This window comes from Pavona decussata, unplaced genomic scaffold (genome assembly GCF_977016875.1).
Source record: "Pavona decussata unplaced genomic scaffold, jaPavDecu1.1 SCAFFOLD_233, whole genome shotgun sequence".
Classification (NCBI taxonomy): domain Eukaryota; kingdom Metazoa; phylum Cnidaria; class Anthozoa; order Scleractinia; family Agariciidae; genus Pavona; species Pavona decussata.
The window spans coordinates 5,209,195-5,230,596 of NW_028145638.1; the positions used below are offsets into that span (position 1 = coordinate 5,209,195).

At 39.2% G+C, this 21,402-nt stretch overlaps 2 protein-coding genes across 2 annotated transcripts; one reads left to right on the forward strand and one right to left on the reverse strand.

Annotated features, from left to right (window-relative positions):
- Nucleotides 1-794: 794 nt before the first annotated feature.
- Nucleotides 795-14,198, forward strand: LOC146458560 (coiled-coil domain-containing protein 57-like). Its single transcript, XM_085090570.1, has 15 exons — nt 795-1,360; nt 2,171-2,286; nt 3,591-3,726; nt 3,995-4,288; nt 4,878-5,017; nt 5,698-5,856; nt 6,344-6,506; nt 7,123-7,480; nt 9,730-9,921; nt 10,135-10,235; nt 10,891-11,091; nt 11,411-11,534; nt 12,158-12,334; nt 12,701-12,955; nt 13,270-14,198. The coding sequence occupies exons 1-15, from the start codon at nt 998-1,000 to the stop codon at nt 13,728-13,730; spliced, it is 3,240 nt and encodes a 1,079-aa protein (XP_084946696.1). The 5' UTR covers nt 795-997; the 3' UTR covers nt 13,731-14,198.
- Nucleotides 14,199-14,606: 408 nt separating this feature from the next.
- LOC146458561 (uncharacterized) lies at nt 14,607-20,400 on the reverse strand. The gene is made up of 5 exons (XM_085090571.1): nt 20,298-20,400; nt 19,722-20,171; nt 18,249-18,458; nt 16,631-16,688; nt 14,607-15,864 (listed from the first exon to the last, which is right to left on the reverse strand). Exons 1-5 carry the CDS (start codon nt 20,389-20,391, stop codon nt 15,846-15,848), a joined length of 831 nt encoding a protein of 276 aa, XP_084946697.1. The 5' UTR covers nt 20,392-20,400; the 3' UTR covers nt 14,607-15,845.
- Between the last annotated feature and the right edge of the window lie 1,002 nt (nt 20,401-21,402).

The window sequence follows — 21,402 nt, forward strand, 5'->3', positions numbered from 1 at the left end:
GTGTATATCTCTTTATAGGTGTGTATAGCCCTGTATAGCGCTGTATAGGTGTGTATAGCCTTGTAAAGATGTGTATATCTCTTTATAGGTGTGTTTAGCCCTGTATAGCGCTGTGTAGGTGTGTATAGCCCTGTAAAGGTGTGTATATCCCTTTACAGGTGTGTATAGCCCTGTATAGCGCTGTATAGGCGTGTTTAGCCCTGTAAAGGTGTGTATATCTCTTTATAGGTGTGTATAGCCCTTTATAGCGCTGTATGGGTGTCTATAGCCCTGTAAAGGTGTGTATATCTCTCTATAGGTGTGTATAGCCCTGTAAAGGTGTGTAATATATTATACCGGTGCATCCATGGCATTCTCCTATATGTGTATAGTCCTGTAAAGGTGTTTACAGTATGGAATATATTATAATACATTATATATACCGGTGGAACCATGGCATTCTCCCATGGAGTATATACCCTCATAAGGCAGTATGCTGTATATATGGGTATGCACTCTCACTTGGGATGAACATAGACAAATAGTAGCTAGGTCTGTTTTGAGGCTGAAAGAAAAAAAGGGGTTTTTTTTTGCCCTAGATGTAATGACCTAAATCCCCACCCTCCCCACCTAATTATTTTTTTTCGCTGAAAATAGAGAAATCTACAATCTACACGCAGCAAGGGCTCCTGACCCATTCCTTGCGGGGTGCAGAAACGTCTCCACCCACCCTACCCTCGGTGATCATCGCGACTTTCCGAACCGCCATTTTGAATATAGCGAGGACCCTGGGGAGGAAGTTGACCCAAAGGTAGTCTGGGCTCGAATCACATTTGCAAAATGGCGGCAGTTTTCAGTTGACCGGTGTGATTTTCTGGACCTTTTTTTGTACTGAAAAGAATATGTTCTGATTCTTATTTCGCTCCTCAAGATTTTTTATTTAATACTATGAATCTCTGTGTAAATGACGGCACGCCAGCCATTGCAGTTCCTGTATTAACAGACACTGAATATTTTCATGGCGACGGGGGAGACTTCATCGCTGCAGGAACTCGTTCAACAGAAAGAAAATGAATGGAGAGAAGCACAAGACCTACAGATCAAATCATTGCAAAATGCGCTGAAGGAGAAAGAGAGACAGACCAACAACGAAAAATTACGGTTTAGGAAGCTGAAAGAGGATTTTGAGTATAATTTGAAATTGTTAGAGGAGAGAGACCAGGAACTGTACAGATACGATGCGTTGTTTGTACAAGTTAAAAACATCAATAGTTTAAGGGATGGTGAAGTTAGTGACCTTAAAATCCAGCTTGATGAGCTCAGACTTAAACTGTCACATGAGGAGAAAGCCAAAGAAGAGTTACAGAAGCACTATCAACAGGTAAAGCCTAAGGTGCTGTACATGTTACACTGGGCAATTTTTCTCGCAACTTTGTCTCGTTTTTGTTACAGTCACCGTTGCACGAAGTAAAACCGACTTCTACTTCTTGCAATGGTTGTGGCAACAAAACAATTGCAAGACATGTTCATTTTAGGGCATGTTACATAAGGAAACTTGTGTCGCAAATTATGGCACAACAAGATTGCAAGGCAAGTTGCAAGACAAATCGCCCAGTGTAACAGCACCTTTATAATGTAGGCGAACTCAATTATGGCTTAAGTTCAACATTAGCACAACTGTAGCACAAGATCTGAACCATTTATTGTGCCAAGTAATTGAGCATGACAAGCTCTGTTTTACTAAAGTAGTGCTAAAAGACTTGATACAACAATGATTCAAATGTTGTGCTTAGCCAAACTTAATGCACACATTGTGATGATGAATTCCTCATCCGACAATGTAACTATATAAGTGCGACGTTTGAATCTACTGATCGAGTTACAGTTGAACTTATTTTAAACTCTGTCAGCAGGGGGCAGGGGTATTTACTTTTTGCAATTGCTTTTAGTAAAAACTAAAATCTTTTTTAAGACGTTTCATTTAAGATCAGCTCCAGAAAAAATACACTGTAGTGGACCATTCTGAGGTAAAAATGAAACATCTTAATATAAGATTTTAGTAAAGGAGTTTGCACCAGCTTCCTGCCAGTGTTTTATGGTTACCACAATTTACAGTTAATTGTGTCTTTTCAGAAAAAATACCTGTATAAAGATTTTTAGAACCTGAAAGAAAACAAATCTTTCTTGACAGCGGTTGAGAGAACACCAGCAGGAACTGAACCAGTTTAGGATCAGCAAAGAGAATGAAGTTAACAAGGAAAGGGAGGAGTTTGAAGCTTTCAAGAGGGAACTTCAGATTCAGCTAAGGTAATTTTTGCAAAATAATATTGCAACATGTGAGATTAAACTTCCAGTGTGCAGAAATAAATGGACAATCATTACAGCCAATTTCACTGCAGTGTACAAGCGGGTTTTTCTAGCAAACATGATTGCTGAAGGGACGTCATCCACAAAATGGGTTGACTTCAGAGTGAACACTTGAAATACAAACACCCATAAAGCTTTTTTTGCAGCATTCAGAACCAATATCTTCAAATATTCAAGATTTTCTGGCTGTGATTTGCCAGTCTTTATTCTCCTGTCATAATTTGGTATTGTCATGGCTCACTCATCAATTCATGATTCACCACATACATGTGCATGTAGCCAAATAATGTTATAGGAAAATTAAAGATCTTCCTGTGGATGATTATATCCCATATTAATCTGGAAGTTGGTATGTACATGTACTCTTTGAGCTCATTTTTGGGAGTATTTCCCCTACCTTTGTCAGATTGTGGCCAAACCATGAATCCTAGGTAGCAAGTCCTGTTTGATGACCCGAGACTGCACACTGCAATGAAATTAGCTGTAATTTGCAACCCTGAAGGCTCTGAATGTAATCAGGCAATAAAATGACCAACTGACCATTGCTGGCACTCAGAGATATCAATATATCAGTTTGGTACATGTATATCTTTCAGGAAATGTTGTTAACAACATTTTCCTACCTTCCCAGATAAAATAAACACACAAGACTCATGCAGTGTGTAGTTTCAGAAAATATTCAAACCCCCGACCCGGGGTTGAAATTGGAAACTAGATTAAACGACAGTACTACAGGCGAACCTGTATTAAGCAACCACCCTCTATTAAGTAGTTAGTTGTCAAGGTTCCGAAAATTATGTCCCCCAATTACTGTAATTTTAGCCTCTATTGAACAGCCACCTCTCTTAAGATGGTGGCAGTCACCCTTAACGAAGTTCGAAAGAGCTGTTTCTATTGTCTTGACCTGTTTTAAAAGGAAACTATGCAAAATTAATACAGTGACAAATAACATGCTAGGCAGTTGAATTTCTAACGAAATGCAATATTATTCTGACTATAGGATTTTGGCATTAATGTTTTATTCGTCCACTTCTAAGACATGTTATTCTTTGTCATACCATTTTATTGTGTTTGACATGTATTCTGTGCACCCTATATCAAGCAGTCACTTAGCCAATTTCCTGAGGGTGAGTGCTTAATACAGGCTCGACTGTATTAGCAAATAATAAATTTAAACAGACCATTTCTTAATAAACACGTATAACTTGCTGTGTTGTTTTGATGAAATCTTCTGTTAACTGCAGGGCAGCTGAAGAGGATATAGAGGCTCAGAGACAGGAGTTAATGGCAGGATTTGATGATGCACTGCGCAAAAGAGAACATGAGTTTAGAAAGAAAGCTGATGATTTGAGCAATTCCTTACTGGCTAGTGAGCTAAAGGTATGTTTAAGGGTGAGGTGTGTATGTTATAAGGTCATCCTTGTTTCCCTTTTTTAGCTCAGTCTGTATCTGTTTCCTTCAAATGTTATACCAACATGAGTCACACCATTCCTGTAGCTTTACCAGGTCAAAATTTCTATAAGATTACAAGTTGAAACGTCATAGCATCATTACATAAACATCACACAACTGCATAATTGAAAAGTTGCGACGAAATTTTTAAGAGGAGACTTCAAACATTTTTATTGAATTCTAAATTCACTCACAGGTCAAAATGCTTACCAAAGAACTAGAGCTGGTCAGAGTCAGTGGAGAAAGAACCAAAGATGAACTGGAAGGCACTGAAACAGCTGTTCATGATCTGGAAAAACAGCTCAAGCAGAAGGATTGGGAGCTAACAGACCAACAGAACATGCACAGAGCTAAAGTAGCTGAACTGGAAGCAGAAATTGAACATTTACAATCTGTAATGAGCAAGTCACAGGACAAATTTCAACACAAGCATGCTGAACTGGATCGTTATGCAAAAGAGAAGGAACAGGCCCTTGTTACAGCTAAAGAGGTATACATGTAATAATTATTGTAATATTATTGAAGAGCTTTGGTCATAAATGACCTACAGTACATTTTAGCTTGTTTGTTTGTTTGTTTCAAGGTTATTTTTTCCTAGATTTGCCACATTTTTGTGCATGTAGTCTTCAATTCCTTCAAAAATCATCACCCCTAACCCCCTTAATTTTTTCACTTTTTGTGTTTCATATATCTTAGGGTGAAAACCCATGGTTACAGGAACGTTTTTCATTTTTAATTCCAAAGCAAAGTGCAAACCAGCAGAAAAAATCTCAGGGCAATGTTTCTTGAAGGAACTGAACACCACATAGACGTTATTCTTAAATGGCAGCCAATTTACATTTCTTTTTGATATATGTTGGTTAGCCCTACTAACCTTGTTAAGAGTAAAAATTCTATCGAATTTTGCACATACTAATGAGGCTAGTAAGGCTAATTTTCAAAAATAATAAAAGAATAATAATTATTGGCCACCAAACCAGGAAATGTTGTTGTAGGCCACACACATTAAAGCTGAGGCAAATTTGAGCAAAATTAATTTGAAAAATAATCTAACTTTAACTATTGGTCACCGGCTTTAGGCACATAGTGAGTTGGAAAGAAGTTTAGAAGAAAAGATCCGCACATTACAGAATCAGTTGGAGACTGAACAGGTGGAATGCCGCAGACTTTTGTGGTCCAACAAGGATGCTGAAAAGGAAAAACAGTTAGAAGTTCAGAGGTAAGAGAATTTGAGCACACTGTATCAAATTCTTCAAAGGTAGTAATTGTGTAATAGGATGTATCAGTTGATCATGGATCAAGGCCCATGACTCGAAAATCACATTGGTTGTGACAAGACAGTGTTTTCAACATCACTGTTAGCCAAATATCATAAAGTGCTCACCTGGCTGACAGGCAAGCCATGCATCTACTGGAAATAGCAGCTTTAAAAAAAAAAACATCATTTATAGGCAACTGAGAAATCAAGAAAAGTTGTTGGGCTAGCACAACTTGAGTGCAGCTTGTAGATGATGCGGGAGCTAGAATTTATCTTTTTCAAGCTCTGTGGAGGCTTAACTCTGTTTTTCTGTTATTTGTTACAGCTGTAATCAGGGTTTGTGCAGGTCCTTGGAATCCTGGAAAGTAATTGAATTTTAGTCTAGCATTTTCCAGGAAAGGAAAGTCCTTGAAAATCCTGGAAATCTGTAAACTCAAGTAATAAAGGTTTTTGAAAGACAGATGGGAAGATCCAACAACTTAAAAATACTTAGTGTATATTATGGGTCCTGGAAAAAAAATTCTGAGGCCTGGAAAAGTCGTGGAAATTTGTTTCTGAAAAAAGGGTACAGACCCTCTGCAATAAAACATGCTTTTTTATTTCCTTTCCATTCACAACTATCACTGATTTGGTTTTGTCAGGTTACAAGAAATCATAGCTGATCTGGAAAACAAGCTGGACAAGCAAGCAGCTGACCATGCTCGATCCACAGTAGCGCGTGACTTGGAACTAGAGGCACTGCGGCAACAGGAAGAAAAGATGAGACTGGACATTGTGCAGATCAGAGAGACCACAGAAAGGTTTAAAATAAATTTATAGTAGTTACCACTTAGTAAAAAAAAGTGGCCATTTTCTTCTGAATAAGTTGAGTTTTGACACAGAGTTTTCATTTGAACCAGTAAACAGTTACACCTATACAGGGTAAATTACCAGTAACTTACTGTTTTGTCTGTGTAATAAAATTAATGAAGGGTTGCTTTGAATAAAGCCTTAAGTGACTTCAGGGAAATTTGAGGTGGGCAGCATGAAAATCCCTCTCAGTAATTTTCACACTTTGATACAGTGTTAATCATTGTCAAAGGAAAAATGATTAAGTAAACGTTTTTTCCCAAATCATTTAATAATAAAAAAATTACAACCAGGAAGTCAGTGCAGAACACTCCAATGTCATTTAGATTTCACACTTTGAAATAGTTCTGCATTAAAGATTTAGGGATGTCCAACCATCTTGACTGAATTGTCGTCAGCCTTATGTTCCTTTTATTCTCTCTTTTCTTTTAAATTCAGATACAAGAAGGAGCTCACTATAGCCATGGAGCGAGAGTCATCTTTGGAGAGATCCAGATCACAACTGGAAGTTGATTGGCAGCGGCGCTGTGAGGATGCTGAAAGAGAGGTGTATGCCAAACAGGAACAACTGATCTCTGGCCTCACCAAGCAAAGGGATGAGGTACGTAGGCATCTCTGGGTCATTTACCGACTACGTTTATTGTTCACTGACTACCCTGAGGGTAAAGGGTCTTGTTAGGTTGAAAAACCTTAAGTGGTCTGTGTAGCTGTGTAATTATAAGATTTGGTGGCAAGGCTGTTGCCATGCTCGTGGCTTAGCTGCTCATTTTTGTGGGTCCACCACTCAAACTTTGCCTTGCCCAAACAATTCCACCAGCTACGCAGGCTAGAAATCCTTTGTCTTATACACAACATGAGTTCAATTTGAAGGTGTTGAATCCAATCCATATAAAATGCTTGTACTTTTTAGCAGGCATCGTCAAGATTGCATTTCCTCCAAAAGAAGGTTTTGGTAATTGGAATGGTGCAGTGTAGGCTTCACAACTAATCAAGGACAATGAAGAGCTTTTTAATAAGAAAACATGACTGTGGAATGTCTTCCAAAGAAGTAGTTTTAATTTAGTTAATTCCTGTCAATAGTTTCTGGCACTTTGATGTCAAGCTTTGTAGCTAGTTATTCACTATTCAAACGGTAATAGTGCATCCAAAGGTGTTTTGTGATATCATCTTCACTATCATCAGTATGATCATAATTTTGTCATTCATTCTCTGTTTAGTCTGTGGCACTAGCTCAAGAACGAGAGCGTGAACTGTCTCAGCGTGATGGCCTGATTCGTGTATTGACTCAGACTAGAGATGAGGCCCTTGCAACCCTTCAGCGACATGGGCTTGCCATTCCTATGCAGTTGCCAAATAAAGAGACTTTACCTGCACATGGTTCTGGGGGTCTTCAGGACATGCCCCCAGAGGAGAAAATCAAAGCCTTGGAAGTACAGAATGACAATTTACGAGGCGTTATAAGACAGATGCGACATGACATGGAGGATCTCAGCAGCCAGTTAGCAGCTAGGCCCTCTTCTGTGATGGTACAGGGTAGAGATGGTGAAGAAGGAACCTCTGTACCTCTCACCAAAGGTATGTAACATTGTGTAGTAATGCCATAGTGGCAGATTAAGTCCTAACAGTGATCAACATCAAATTTTTCCTTGGAATGTCAATGCTTATTCAACCCCTGGGCTCATGAGAATTAAGGATATGATCACCCAAGGGGACTTTTCTTGATATTTGTTCTTTGATATTGGGGGTTAAAGGATTAACGTAGCTTTCCCAGTGTGACTTTTTTAAAAGTTAAAGCTAGGATAACCTGCATTGCAATCTAATCAAAAATGTATGGATGGATCTTAAGGGTTAAGATCCATAAAAAATACTCCTTTTCATTCAAACCATCTAAACAATACATCTAAACACACTTGGAGTCCATGTTAATGGTATTGCTAAATCATCAGTACACTATTTTTATGATTCCAAGACTTAGACTATTATACAATGTTTTGTTACTTAATTTGTCATTGTTTTTGTTTATTTGAGGGAAGGGGATTTAGTACAGGTAAGTAAGTGATCGGTTTATTAACAGGGTTTCCGAGTGGTCTGTTACTAACTAAAAGAGAAAATATTTGAAGGGCTGGGAGCATAACCGACTTATGTCGAATTTCAGCCCGTTTTTCGATGTAGCTCAGATTTGTCCAAACTTTTGCATGTGAACTGCAATTCGATTGAAAACCATTGTCCAGTATTTTTTCATGCCGCTTTGTGTTTCGTATTAATGCCATTGAGAAATTTACCATCTTGTAAAGATATATCGGTAACATTATAGACACTGGATGACCAAAAGGACAATGCACTGAGTATTAAATACTTGTATTCAATATACACTCGTTGACTTTGAAACACGGCACACGAAAGTGGTCTTTTTCGCGGGAGCGACGAAAAGAATGCTGTCACGCTTTTATTTGATTCTGTTACAAACTACTACGTACGTGACAGGAATGTCAGAAATGTAAACAGTTACATTCTCCAAGAGAAAATGTGTCCATTTCCTGGCGTAAAATCCAGCTTTGTCCCGTTTGTCGACATATCACTCTTGATAACGCAAAATACTAGCATTCTACACGATTAACAGGAAGACATGTAGCCATTTCAACGATTAACAACGATTAACGGCAGTTCTATTAAAAGGTACTGACTATCTATTCTTTTCACGAGCAGTCGGTGTCAACCGTTGAAAATCTATGTTAATCGTACTTTTATTGAATCATTGCCTTGAAATTGTCAAGTTAATCGTTACATACCGAATTTCAAGCCTGGCAAACCACAACTAAGGCTTGCAAAACACCTTGCACATGGCGGGATTTGTCTCTGATGCTCCCGCGGGATTTGATAATTGAATTGAAAAATTCGCCACGGCACAGTCATCACTACAAAGGAGGGATTCTTTGGACAACATTTCCACCAGTTCCCGTGAACTACATTCGTCAATCTCATATTTTTTTAAAAGATCCATAGATGTCGTGCGTTTACAATCTTCACTAAACAAAAGCGAAACCAACTAGCCAGTACGATACGCAAGTTGTTTATCCCGACTGCCTTGATATATTTTGGGCTTGTTACAACCCGCAAAAGCAAACCATGATATCATCTCAAACGTTACTTATAGAAACAACAACTGGTGCGACTAAACACGGCTCGTGGACAGTGGAAACTTTTAGCTAGGCTACCGATTATTTGGAAAACGAGTCTGACGAGGACAAAACCTGTCAAAAAATTTGCCTTCCAAGCGCTATCACTTGTAGACTAGCAAACTACCAAATCCCCCTCCCCCTCCCCCTGACCCAATGTTGTCTTTTGGGTCACGAACAGTTTCCTGGCAAGCATCACTTCCCATATCAACATTGCATAAGGGGGAGGGGGGGAGAGAGAAGTAACTGTGGTAGAATTATGAAGGGAGAAACAGTAAGTGAGTGGTTTTTTGCCTGTCTGTGTTCGGTTGTCATTGCATAGGGGGAGGGGGTGGGAGGGAGAAGTAAGCAAGTGGTTTTTGTTCTGTTCGTGTTTGGTTTTCTCAAGGAGTTTTGTCCACCATTGTAAAACCGCGAAATGTTTTGAAAACCAGGGAGAGCCAAAATTCGGACAAATCCAAGCGAAATCGAAAGGCCGGCTAAAATTCAACATAAGTCGGTTACGCTCTCAGACCTTCATTTACAATGTCCTTATGAATAAAACTTAAAACACAATCAAGATAAGCTGGCCTGTGCCCGATTCTTTAAAAATTTAAAGGCATCATCTCTGTTCACAGGCCACCATAACTTAAAGACATTTCTTTTTAGAATATGTTGAGTCATTGGAAAAGGAAATCACAGAATTAAAATCAAAGAACAGATCACTAAGGCAGCAGATTGAGGAGGTGGCATCAGATTCAGCCAAACCTCTGAAGTTACATGGTTCGTCAGCTTCGCATGGTGTCCATCCTCAAGATCCATTTGTACAGGGTCACATTAAGGAACTGAATGGAACTATTGGTAAGAAACCAACAATACACTCAGTCTGATTGAAACCCGATGTTTAATCCATTTAACATGCAAGGAATTAACACATGATCAAGATTATTATGAATAGTCTGTTTATTCACATTGACGAAAACAAGGTTCTATAGCTGAATTATTTTAGTTGACACATCAACTAAAAGTGTGGAAACGAATATCCTTAATGTATATTCTCTCATTCTGGACCAGGTGCTTTACGTCAGGAGAAACTTGAGCTGTCAGCACAAGTTAAGAAGCACCAAGCAACAGTGGATCATCTACAGGGATTGTTGAACCAAGCCCATGAGGAGGTAGCTGACTATTGTAGCTTCCAGATACACAATGAAATTCATAAAGTTCTGTGAAACAAACCTGAGAGGGAGAGAAATCAATTGAAAACACTTTTCAAACAGTGAAAGAGATCCATAAAAATTAATGTAATTAATAAAGTAGGCAGTTATCTGTGGGTACGCTTTAAACAATCACCAGTTCCTAGCAGTAAGCTTGATAGCTTTCAATAATTATGTTGAATTTCAGATTTCATTTAGAGGCTTAGATGTCAGAACCCCTTTGCACAGTATAGAGTTAAACAGCTCTACAATAAAGTAATGCTCTGTAACTATCAATATTGAATTGGCACAAGTAAGGATTTCATCCATAGACTCCAAAGTAGATCCCCCTTGTACAACATAACAAACACCACGATAAAGTATTGCTCAGTAACTTTCATTTGATTGTTCACACTTTAGGATTTCATCCACAGACTCCAAAGTAGAACCACCTTTTACAGCATAACAAGCAACACCACAGGAAGATGCTGCTCAGTAGCTTTCATTTGAATGGTCACATTTTAGGATTTCATCCACAAACTCAAAAGTGAGAACCACCTTGTATGGCATAATAATAATAGTAATGGTGATTGGTTTGGCTAATGGAATTGAATGATTTGTAAATTTTGCCTGTAAGGCTCGTCAGAAGCAGTTATCAGTGGATCAGCTACAGTATGAACTCACAACACAGAGCAGACGAGCGACAGATGAGCTGAGTACCCTAAGACAAAGAGCGACTGATCTTGAACTACAACTGGTACAAACCAGGAGAGAGGCTGATGAATACTTCAAGAGTGGACTGGAAAGAAATGCTGAGGCCACATCACTGGGAAATCAGGTGATGAACATGACACCTGTCTCTCAACTATGCTCCCTTGTTTTACTGACTAGCCTCCGAGCAGTCTCTTTTCTGCTTGAAAATCCACAGGGGAAAATGCAAAAAAACCTGAGTGAGCATGGTGTTTGAGGGGCAAGCAGCGAAGCCGCACCCACACTACTTGCGGCTTGTGCATGCTTTGCACTCGACCCTGAAATGTCATGCTCGCTCAGTTTTTTTTTTTACAAACTTTCCTCACAAGCTCCTACACCACATCAAGGTAACAGCCTTGGTAGAAGGAGCTTCTCTTCTGAACTGAATTGTCTATTGTCCTCCCCAGCTGTCCTCTCTGAAGGTGGAACTTGCATCCCAAGGGAGAGGGGGTGCATCATTCAATCCTCAAGCAGCAATCGTCAAACAGCTCCAAGATGAGGTTCTTTGTCTAAGGAGGCAGCTTACACCAGGTCAGTTGGGGTTTGAATGTCCACACATTTGGCATGTTAGGTCAGGCACTTAAACTAAAAATTACAATTTGTTGAAAGGTAGATAAATTTGCTGACTGGTTGATTTCATTTTTCAAACATTTTCAGTCTGACAGGGAAAATGGAATTTTAGAGAATGCATGATACCTTTGAAATGTTTCCCAGGGGACACATGCTTCTGTACCCCCAGAAGATGGAACTCATGGTGCTTAGATCAACTTGTGCAAACTGCCTATCTCATACTTCTACTGAAAACCCAGGACCTAGTATATTTACTGTTAGACTTTGCTGAACGTTTCCAGTTCCAGAACAACCCTGGCCTTCATTGTTCAAAGCAGAATAAAGCTCACCTTTGAACACAGGGCACAATTATTCAAACATGATTAAGTTTGTTCATTGTCAGTTGTAACTTGGAATTCTGTTTTCTAAATTCCTATCCTTTCCTTGGATAGAGCATTAGTTTATCACTAGGTTAGCTCTAACATTTTTGTTTTGGCTAATAATTTTTCATTACATTTTCATACTTCATTGCACCTAGCATGACAACAAGGAAAATTTCTATAAATTTGGCCTTAACATTAACATAGATTCATTTTTTTAATCAGGACTTCAAACCAGTGATAGAGCATTTGTCCACCCCACTGAACCCCCAAGTCTTAATGTGGTACAGCTACACAGCAAACTGCAAGCTGCGGCACGACGCATCAGCCAGCTGTCCCAAGAAAAAGAACAGCTCATTCATATGGGAAACAGGCTCCGAGCTGAACTGGCAAAGAATACGGGTAAACTGTGGTCTAGGCTGACATATTAAACCTATTTACATTGGAACCCATTTAGCACAGTCATCTTTGTCCCACACTCATAACATGATGAACATTTCATCTGACTCGTTTCATTTCCATCCTCAAAATTCAGCATCTCTATTTATTTGATTGCCAAGAAAATCACTGTTGTTTCAGCCATGTGAATGAGGCCAGGTTTTATATCAGTTGGGTGGTGATGATCTGGGTTTCCACTGAAGATCATTGCTCACTTGTCTAATTTTAATTAGATTGCAGTTCATTTAATGTCAGTGGAACACAGCCTTAAGATAAAATTATTTATAATTTCTTGAAATTAAATCTGAACTATTTCTACTGAATACTTAGGTGGCAGAAGGAGCGCTCCCCCTGGTACCCTCCCTGTTCAGCCTTCTCAGCCCCCTGCCAACCAGGTGCGCATGGGAAAGACCCCAGGGGAGATGAAGGATGATATTCACAGTCAGCTAGGTGCTGTGGAAAAGCTGCAATACCAGCTCACTTCTCATGAGCTTCAGTTTGCACAGCGCATGGCTCAAAAAGAGCAACATGCAGCTGACAAAGTTCAGGTTACTGTGGTCTCAAGCTCTAGTGATTCAAATGAAGGTGAGTTTAAGTCAATGTCAAAATTATTCACTACCGGTATTTACTTTACTATACTTTACTTTGCTTTACTTTACTTTAATTTACTTGATTGATTGATTGATTGATTGATTGATTGATTGATTGATTGATTGATTGATTGATTGATTGATTGATTGATTGAGTGAGTGAGTGAGTGAGTGAGTGAGTGAGTGAGTGAGTGAGTGAGTGAGTGAGTGAGTGAGTGAGTGAGTGAGTGAGTGAGTGACCGACTGATTGACAGAATAATTGATTGATTGACCAATCAATTGAACTATTGAACTGTCAATCTACTTTAGATGGGAAAGTTCCAGAGCCTCTGTTAGAATCCCTGGAAGTCGTGTCACGTGATACCAATGCAAAAGAAAACATACCAGTAGAGGATCACGTGGTCAGTCCACCAGGCAATCAGCGGACCTCATCACCAGCCTATGATCAGCCCCTCTTTACCTCATCCTTTGAAGGCCAAGCCTCATTACAGGAAATCTGGAAAATGTTAGACGCAGAGGAGAGTTTCCGAAGCCCTACTCCCAGAAAAGCCCAGTCTAGCTTTCCTCAACGAGACCTGGAACCCGATCACATCCCCGCACATGATTCACCAGAGCGTGATGTCTTTGCACTCAAAGGGAGGCGAACTGAGGCACAAAACAGGCCCACCAGACAGCGACCAGAACTGTCTAAAAAGGCTGCTGGAAAAGCAAAACTGACTCCTAAGAAGTTAAGAGTTAGGAATTACAATATCAGGGATGATCAGGGCTGATAACCAGTTCTACAGGTTTGTCCACCTGTTGGTCAGTCGGTGATGAAGATGGTGAGCTATTCACTCCCGCTTCCACGAGCCACGAGTGTTAAAATGGTTTCCACACAACAGCTAGGAAGCATTCTAGCCAGCGGTTACTGTACTCTGGCACCAGAAGGCCGTTGAAAAAAATAACCTCTCGCACCCAGGTTACTGGTGCTGCTAGCTGAATCGAAGCCTTGGAAAAGTACCTTATTTTCTCTGTGACATGACGCCTGTCACACAACATTCGCAAAGTGCATAAGTAAGTGTTAGCCGTGTCTTTTTTTGTTTTTGTTTTTGTTTTTGTGCGTACATCTCACTTGATAAGTTCGCACGCTTTGCCTAAGCAGAAAAAGAAGATTCAAACATTTAACTTGTATATAGAGTATCATTTTGTAAGTATCGAATGAATATTTGTAATTTATATAAAAACTAATTTTTTGTTTTACAACTGATTAAGATTAAAAATCTCTATGGAATTGTTTCCTCGTGAGGGGATTAGGTTCTCTAAACAACACTATTTCAGACCAAAACGTGTCACTTTAAAAATTGTTTTTAGACTTCACCTGTCTCAGTCCCGTTTCTGAAAACGCTCACGAAGAGTTTTTGAGCCCGAAATTTCTAATCATTTTTTTTTTTTAATGCAAAATATCCCGATCCAAACCACACAAAAAAATAACAACAACGCATACAACAAAGTTGTACCGTGTAAATCGACCTTAAATAAGTCTTACCGGGGAAATATAAAATGGACTGTCGCCTTGAGCACTGCTTTATTGACCAATCAGATCGCCGACTTTTCGATAACTTGTGTAGCTGGTTAGATTTCGGGCGAAGGTATGAATCAACTAACTCTTTCCAGAAGAAACCGTTCTTTATTTTAACTCTTCCAATGCTAATCAAGAATTATACAATATTATGTGTTTACTGTGGTATTGGTATTTACATATCGCGTTCCAAATATTTACTTGGGACTTCTAAAAAGGGTAAATAGAGAAGAAATCAGATGGTAGAGTAGTAAATATTTTGCCTGAGTGACTAACTTGTGAACAAGCACCCCTAAGAGAGCTTGCTCGCGAGATTCAAACGTACGCTTGTCACCGGTTACATGTTTTCCCGCGCTGGTGCCGATGGTCATGTTTTCTTGCGCTTCTTATAAAGGTTAGAAAGTTACGTTTTACCCCACACTTCTCGCTGCTCTTCGCCAATCACGTTTTCGCGCGTTTGACATTAGCTAGTTACAAGTTTTCCCAAGCTTGTCACTGAGTCTCAACTTTTCCCGCGTTCTTCACCAGTCGCATGTTTTCCTGCGTTTGTCATCACTTACAAGTCTTATCGCGCTTTTTGACAAGTTTTCCCGCGCTTGTCACTAATCACATGGTTTCGCGCGTTTTACCACTAGCTGGTTTCAAGCGCTTGTCACTGGTTACAAGTTTTCCCGTGTTTGTCACCAGTCGGCTGTTTTCCCGCGCTTGTCATCAGTCGCACTGTTTTCCCGCGTTTGTTACCAGTTACATGTTTTCCCGTGCTTGCCACTTATTACATGTTTGTGCTTTGAGTTCAACTTTCAGCTAAAATGTAAGCTTTGCGATTACCGATTTTACAACTACAACTCACTAATTATGTAGCACTTTGTTATTTAATTATAAATGAACAATTGCAATGAACAGCTTTTGGTGCAGTGACTCTTGGGAGTTATCGTGTTTGTTCAGTTAATCGTTTACGAGTTATTTTATAGCTCTAAAATGGTTTTACTCGGAGACACGTAAAACCAAGCAAAGATAGATAAACTGTTCCGAATTCATGACTTGCCTACCGCGTTCTCTCGCGTTTGGCTCACGTTGCACATCCTTGCACCAAGCACTGATTGGTTCATTGCGTTGTTTAGCTTACTATGATTGGTTCTCAAAAGTGATAACTTCAATTTTGGTTTAACGGTAGTCAAAAACCACTCTATAAAGGTCCAGTACCTTTCATTCATTTTCTACAAAACTTCTACTCGTCTAGATCTCGAGACTGTTTAACAAATTTTCCTTTGAGATTATACGAAGGGTTATTGTTCTTGTGGCTGATGCTATCTTTTGAGTAGTGACCTCAAGTAAATGCTGACAACCTGCAAAAGAAAACGAAGCTGGGTTAATTTTCCAGCCTTATCGTTTTTGTCATTGTTAGCCGGCTTGTGACTAACTATTCTAAGTTTTTTTTTTTTTTCCGAGGGTTTTTTGACAGTATCGCTAGAATCCATGCCTTAAAAAGTTTGTGGTTTCCACACAGCAGTTTATACACAGCACGAGATTACGAAACCACGGATCTTTAATCTCACGTAGAAATTTGTAAATAAAAGCCCAGGATACATCCTTTCGTATACAGTCGAGTCTGGTGTCCGCTTATAGGAGGTTAAAAATGTAGTGTTTGTATGTAGCTGAGAACATGACTAAGTGTCCGTTTACGAGAAGTGTCCGTTAGCGAAGGTTCGATTGTAATTCCCCGTTGCTTATAAGCACACAGTAAAACCGCGTTAGGAATGCTTAACGCACATAATATAATATTGCCGCCGCGGATCCACCCGTCCGTTTTGCGGATGGGCCATCAAAAGAGTTGACAGAGGCAACGCCTAATAGAGGTGTTTAAAAAACAAGGCACTTTATGAAATGTAAAGAACTTGCATAAACAGGAAAGAGTAGCTCTCCAATATTTACACTTATAGCAGCAACAAATGCAAGCGTAAATGTAAGATTTCATCAGTGCTGCAACTAATCAATACATTATACTAATGTCGGTTGTCTTTGCCAACCATAAATACTTAGTCGTTTCAGCCGCTTCCATCTACAATTAAGCTGATTGGGAGATCAGGACGTATAAATTGCCTAACAACTTACATGGCCAGCAAGGTGCTTACTGCAACAGTGCAAAACAGGCTTCTGAAGGCTTCTGTGCCTACAGAAATAAAAAAACGTTACTTCATTAGAAAAAAAAATCAATTAAAATTCACAATGTGTACCGGAAACAGACCGATAAACTGGTAGTTTAATAGCTTCAGCTTAGCTTCATAAAATTGTTTATCCTTTTATTTATGTTTACGTTGGCATTTATATTGACGTTGATTTTGACGTTAACGTTGACATTTTCGTAACGCTTATGTTTATGTTAGTCTGTTTACCTTCGCCAGTCAGGGACACTATTGTATCAGTTGCGCCAAAAACTGTGAGCCCCTGACTGTATTCCTCTCCTACCCCACCCAAAAAAGATTGTATCATTAGAGTGGGTTCTTTGACGACCCCTACTGATTTACATGAGAAGGCGAAAGAGACAAGACTAATAGTTTGACGTCACCACCCAATGACGTAATTATCTGAATTGAGGCAAGGTGTTGGGCACAACCAGCGTGATCTTACCAATTGCGTCACACGTAACCTGTGAAGTTACTGCGCGTCTTCAATAGCCCAGATTACAGTTGTGTGCTCAGTGATCTAGAATTTTTAGTAGAATGGAGACCAGGGTTGACTTTGGTTTGATACAAACCTCACTGTTTCTCATATATAAATCATGTTGATATGAATAGCACTGAGGTTTATGTCAAGACAAATCAACCCACTCCTCACTAAGAATGCATCTAGAATTAGCCTGAATTTCAGCCGTCTCCTCTGGTCGCATTCTCCCGAGAGAGACGAGGTATGTCTCAGGAGAATGCGATCTGAGGAGACGGCTGAAATCCAGGCTACTGTAGAATGAACTGAGATAGAAATTGAATGAAATTATTTTATAAGGTACCCAGCTCTCCCACAGTTAAGCGAAGGAATGACATCTGGGTACGAGATTATGCTGGCCATGCCTCAACAGTTTGTCCCAAGCGTTTTGTATCTAACGGTTCAGCCTTGTTTTTATTTGTCTCTCCGAGGTTTCAATCATTCTAAAAATTTTCACCATACCCTCATAGTGTATAGACACGTAAGTCTTCAGATGATGGCGACTGCTGATCATTCTCACACAAGATGGGTGAAAACACACCATGTGAAAAAAATTGCGCATGAGCAGACCATTATTTGTAGGCAGTTATTTGCAGTTATTTCGGCTAATGAAAAGGAAGAAAAACATGCATCGAATGACAATAAGCTTTGTTTACATGACCATATAAATTGTTACCGTCATTGCGTCAAAAGAGTCCTAAAGTTCTGCTAACTAACAGAACATAGGATACAAACTAATACAAAAACAGAAGGCGGAGAACAGAATTAAACTTCATCAGATTTTTCATTATATTATTTGGCAACCGATTGTTCCTTAAATCAAAACAGGAAAAAATGAACTTAACCAACTGCTTATTAACAACATAATCAGAGGAGTTCATTAATGGTACAATAAATCCTGTGATTTGTAAATGTTTGCAGTTTAGAAATTTAGTACCTAGTTTATCATAAAAGTCGTCTCTAATGGATAAATAATTAGGAAAACTAAGTAAGAACGAACTAACTAAGGTACGTGCAACGGTTCACTGACCTGACATTAAACAATACTCTTCGCATGTACCGATTTTCGTTGTTATTACATTGTATTTCTCGCAAACCTCCTTTTTCGAGAAGGTTTCAGCGTTTACAATACACTGGCGAGTAGCTTCTACTGTCCCACCCTTGTTAGAGCAAGTCTCACTGCAATCTTCTGAATTGACAGTCCAGTTTGTCCAGCCAGTGTAGGACGCTGACGCTGAAACTGCACAGATCATAAACAAGTTTAATCCGGTTATACCTTCACCTTGGTTTGCCTGCCTTGTGACTTCTTGGGTGCTTACCATTTACGCAAACCACCCGGGTGGAAATTTTCGGCATAAATACGAAATGATTTAGCTTGTCTTAACAGAAGATGTATGAACATCAGCTGTAAATCCCAAAAGGAATAATAAAAATGCATCGCTTCGACCAGAAGCCCATAATTTCAGAAGTACTCCAAATGGAATGATGTGTAACATTTGATTTTCCAACTGGAATTTTCAGGTTTTCCATGTAAATAGTAAGCACCCCTAGTACTGATCTATTTTCGTGTTCCAGAAGAGGGCGTTGTTTTATAGTTACTTTATTCTCAAACTGTGTTTATATTTTAGCTTTTTCGTTGGAAATGGTCCAGGATTCGTTCTACACGCAACCTTGCCTAGATCCTGCTTGGCATTCCCAATTTGCAAGGGAAAAGCCTTGGTATTGAGGTTGCAAGGTCCTCGGACCAAGGATGCTATCCCTCGAAGTTAATAACAGGCTTCTCGTGGTCTAGTTCGCGCCGCACCTTGCTCCAAGGATTGTTGTCCAGTTTCTCATAGTTAATAAAAGGCAGTGGTTATGAAGCCAGACAAACGTCTTTGTTATAAGTTTTTATTAGCACTTTTCGCCTTGACTATGCACATTGACAAAATATTTTAAAATGTTTTCGCGCAACTGACCAACAGAAACGTTCCTGTAGAGATATCAGCTCTAGTGTGATCGTTTAAAGGATGAGTTGTACACGGTTACAAATCAGTTGAAAATATTAATTGTACACGGTCACAAACCCTTACACACTAAATTGCAGCACCATTGTTAGGTTATCAATTTTGAAGCTTACGATGGCAAGGTCTCATCCTATTTAGTAGAGGGTCCCCTCTACTAACTGTGGTTCATAACCAGTCCCTCGATTAACTCTGAGTTTCTTCGATATATATTTCTTCTTTCTCATAAAAGGACATTTTTATGTGCACCCTACACACAATTTCTATTTGTAGTTTATGAGGATATTTTTCCCCGATATGAAATATTTAATTATGGGAAAGGAATTGCAGTTTGTGAGAACAGAAAAATTGTTGTGGAAACGAGGCGTCGGCGAGTGTTTCCTTCACTGTTTCGATTTTTTGGTGGCTCCAGCCTACACAACAGTTTCTCGTTTTCCACTACAGACTTACTCCCTTATTATACTCTGTTGAATAATAGAAACGAGATTTAGCATACTTACTTTTCAAGCTCTGTGATGTGGAGGAAGACCTCGTCGTTGAGAGAGCGGTGGTTACACTAGTGCCAGCTGAACTTGGCGGATGATTCGTGTGAGATCCTGTTTGATTTGAATGGGAACCGGAATGACTAGATCCTGGCTGCACACTCTGACTGAGGGATAGAGTCTGGCCTGCAGTCCCCTCCGATGTTGTACTGGGCTTTGCAGGGGCATTTGTATCCTGAAGGCCTGTTGACGACACTACTGTTACTGCTGACGAGGAATCTTGCTTGCCGTTTGATGCCATGGATGAGGTTATGGCTGGAGGCACACCGGTCTGAGATAGCGCTGATGGATCTGGCAATGATGGGGATGGTGAGGCGGACTGGTCACTAGAAGAAGTTGTTGAATTTGGTGATGGCGTCAGTGATATTCCAGTTGTTGATTGTAATGTTGCATTTGTTGAATTTGAAACATTTGTTGGCGATGGTGTTGTTGCATTTGTTGAATTTGAAACATTTGTTGGCGATGGTGTTGTTGCATTTGTTGAATTTGAAGCATTTGTTGGCGATGGTGTTGTTGCATTTGTTGAATTTGAAGCATTTGTTGGCGATGGTGTTGTTGCATTTGAGTTTCCGGCTACTGCTTTGAATTGAACAATTATTATAGCAATTTGGAGCAATCTGATGTCCATTTCGGTCGAGAACCTTATAGGAAAGGTAACAGAGAATCATTAGATTCCTAGTTACTAGAACACGCATGATGATAATAATAATGATAATAATAATGATAATAATAATAATAATAATAATAACAATAATAATAATAATAATAACTATATTATTATTATTATTATTATTATTATTATTATTAATCACTCCTTAAAAGGATTTTCAGAAATTAATTACCAATTAGATGATCGATAAAAAATACTAACATGGTTTTAACAAATGGTATCTGAATCTAACTGTTTAAAACTTCACCCAACAGCACACTCTTAATCACAGCCTTAAAATTACTTATTCCATCAATAGTCTCAATTCTGTCCGACAGCTCGTTCCAGCTTGGCGTTTAATAAGACTGTGGACCTGAGTTCTTAAAGTAATTTTGTGCATAGGTGTGAGGGAGTCGAACCTATAAGACATTTGAAAGTCTTTACGGCGAACGACATGTGGCTCACACACGAACATAAAAAAGTATTTTTTTCGTCTACACCTATTTGTTTTCTGACTCGTTTGCGATGTCCTCACATACAACGATTGAAAAGTTCTTGAATTTTCTCCATGGTGTTACGTCATAGTTCTCGAAAACCTCTGTTTCCGTTTCTGTTGTTTTTGCCGTCCATACCTAGACGATAAATCCCCGTTGTCAAAGATCTCCACTTCATAGGGCGACGTTTGTAAAAATCTCTGTTGTTTTCAATTATTTTCGTTTATATACGTGTGGTGGAGGGCGTAACCAGAGGAAAAATCTCTTTTTTTTTTTTTCAAATTTTAACGATGTCAAGAGAAAACAAGACAAAGTTTTCTCTCTTGACGTTATCAATCGTGAACGGAAAACCTGTTACACTTCGAGTAGTATGGTATGTAACACCATTAAAAGATTGTAATAATCAACATGTAAATAGAAAAAAAGCACAAATAAACATTATCATTATCATTATCACATTATCATTATCAGTCCCGTTCGAGTTCATGAAACGTGG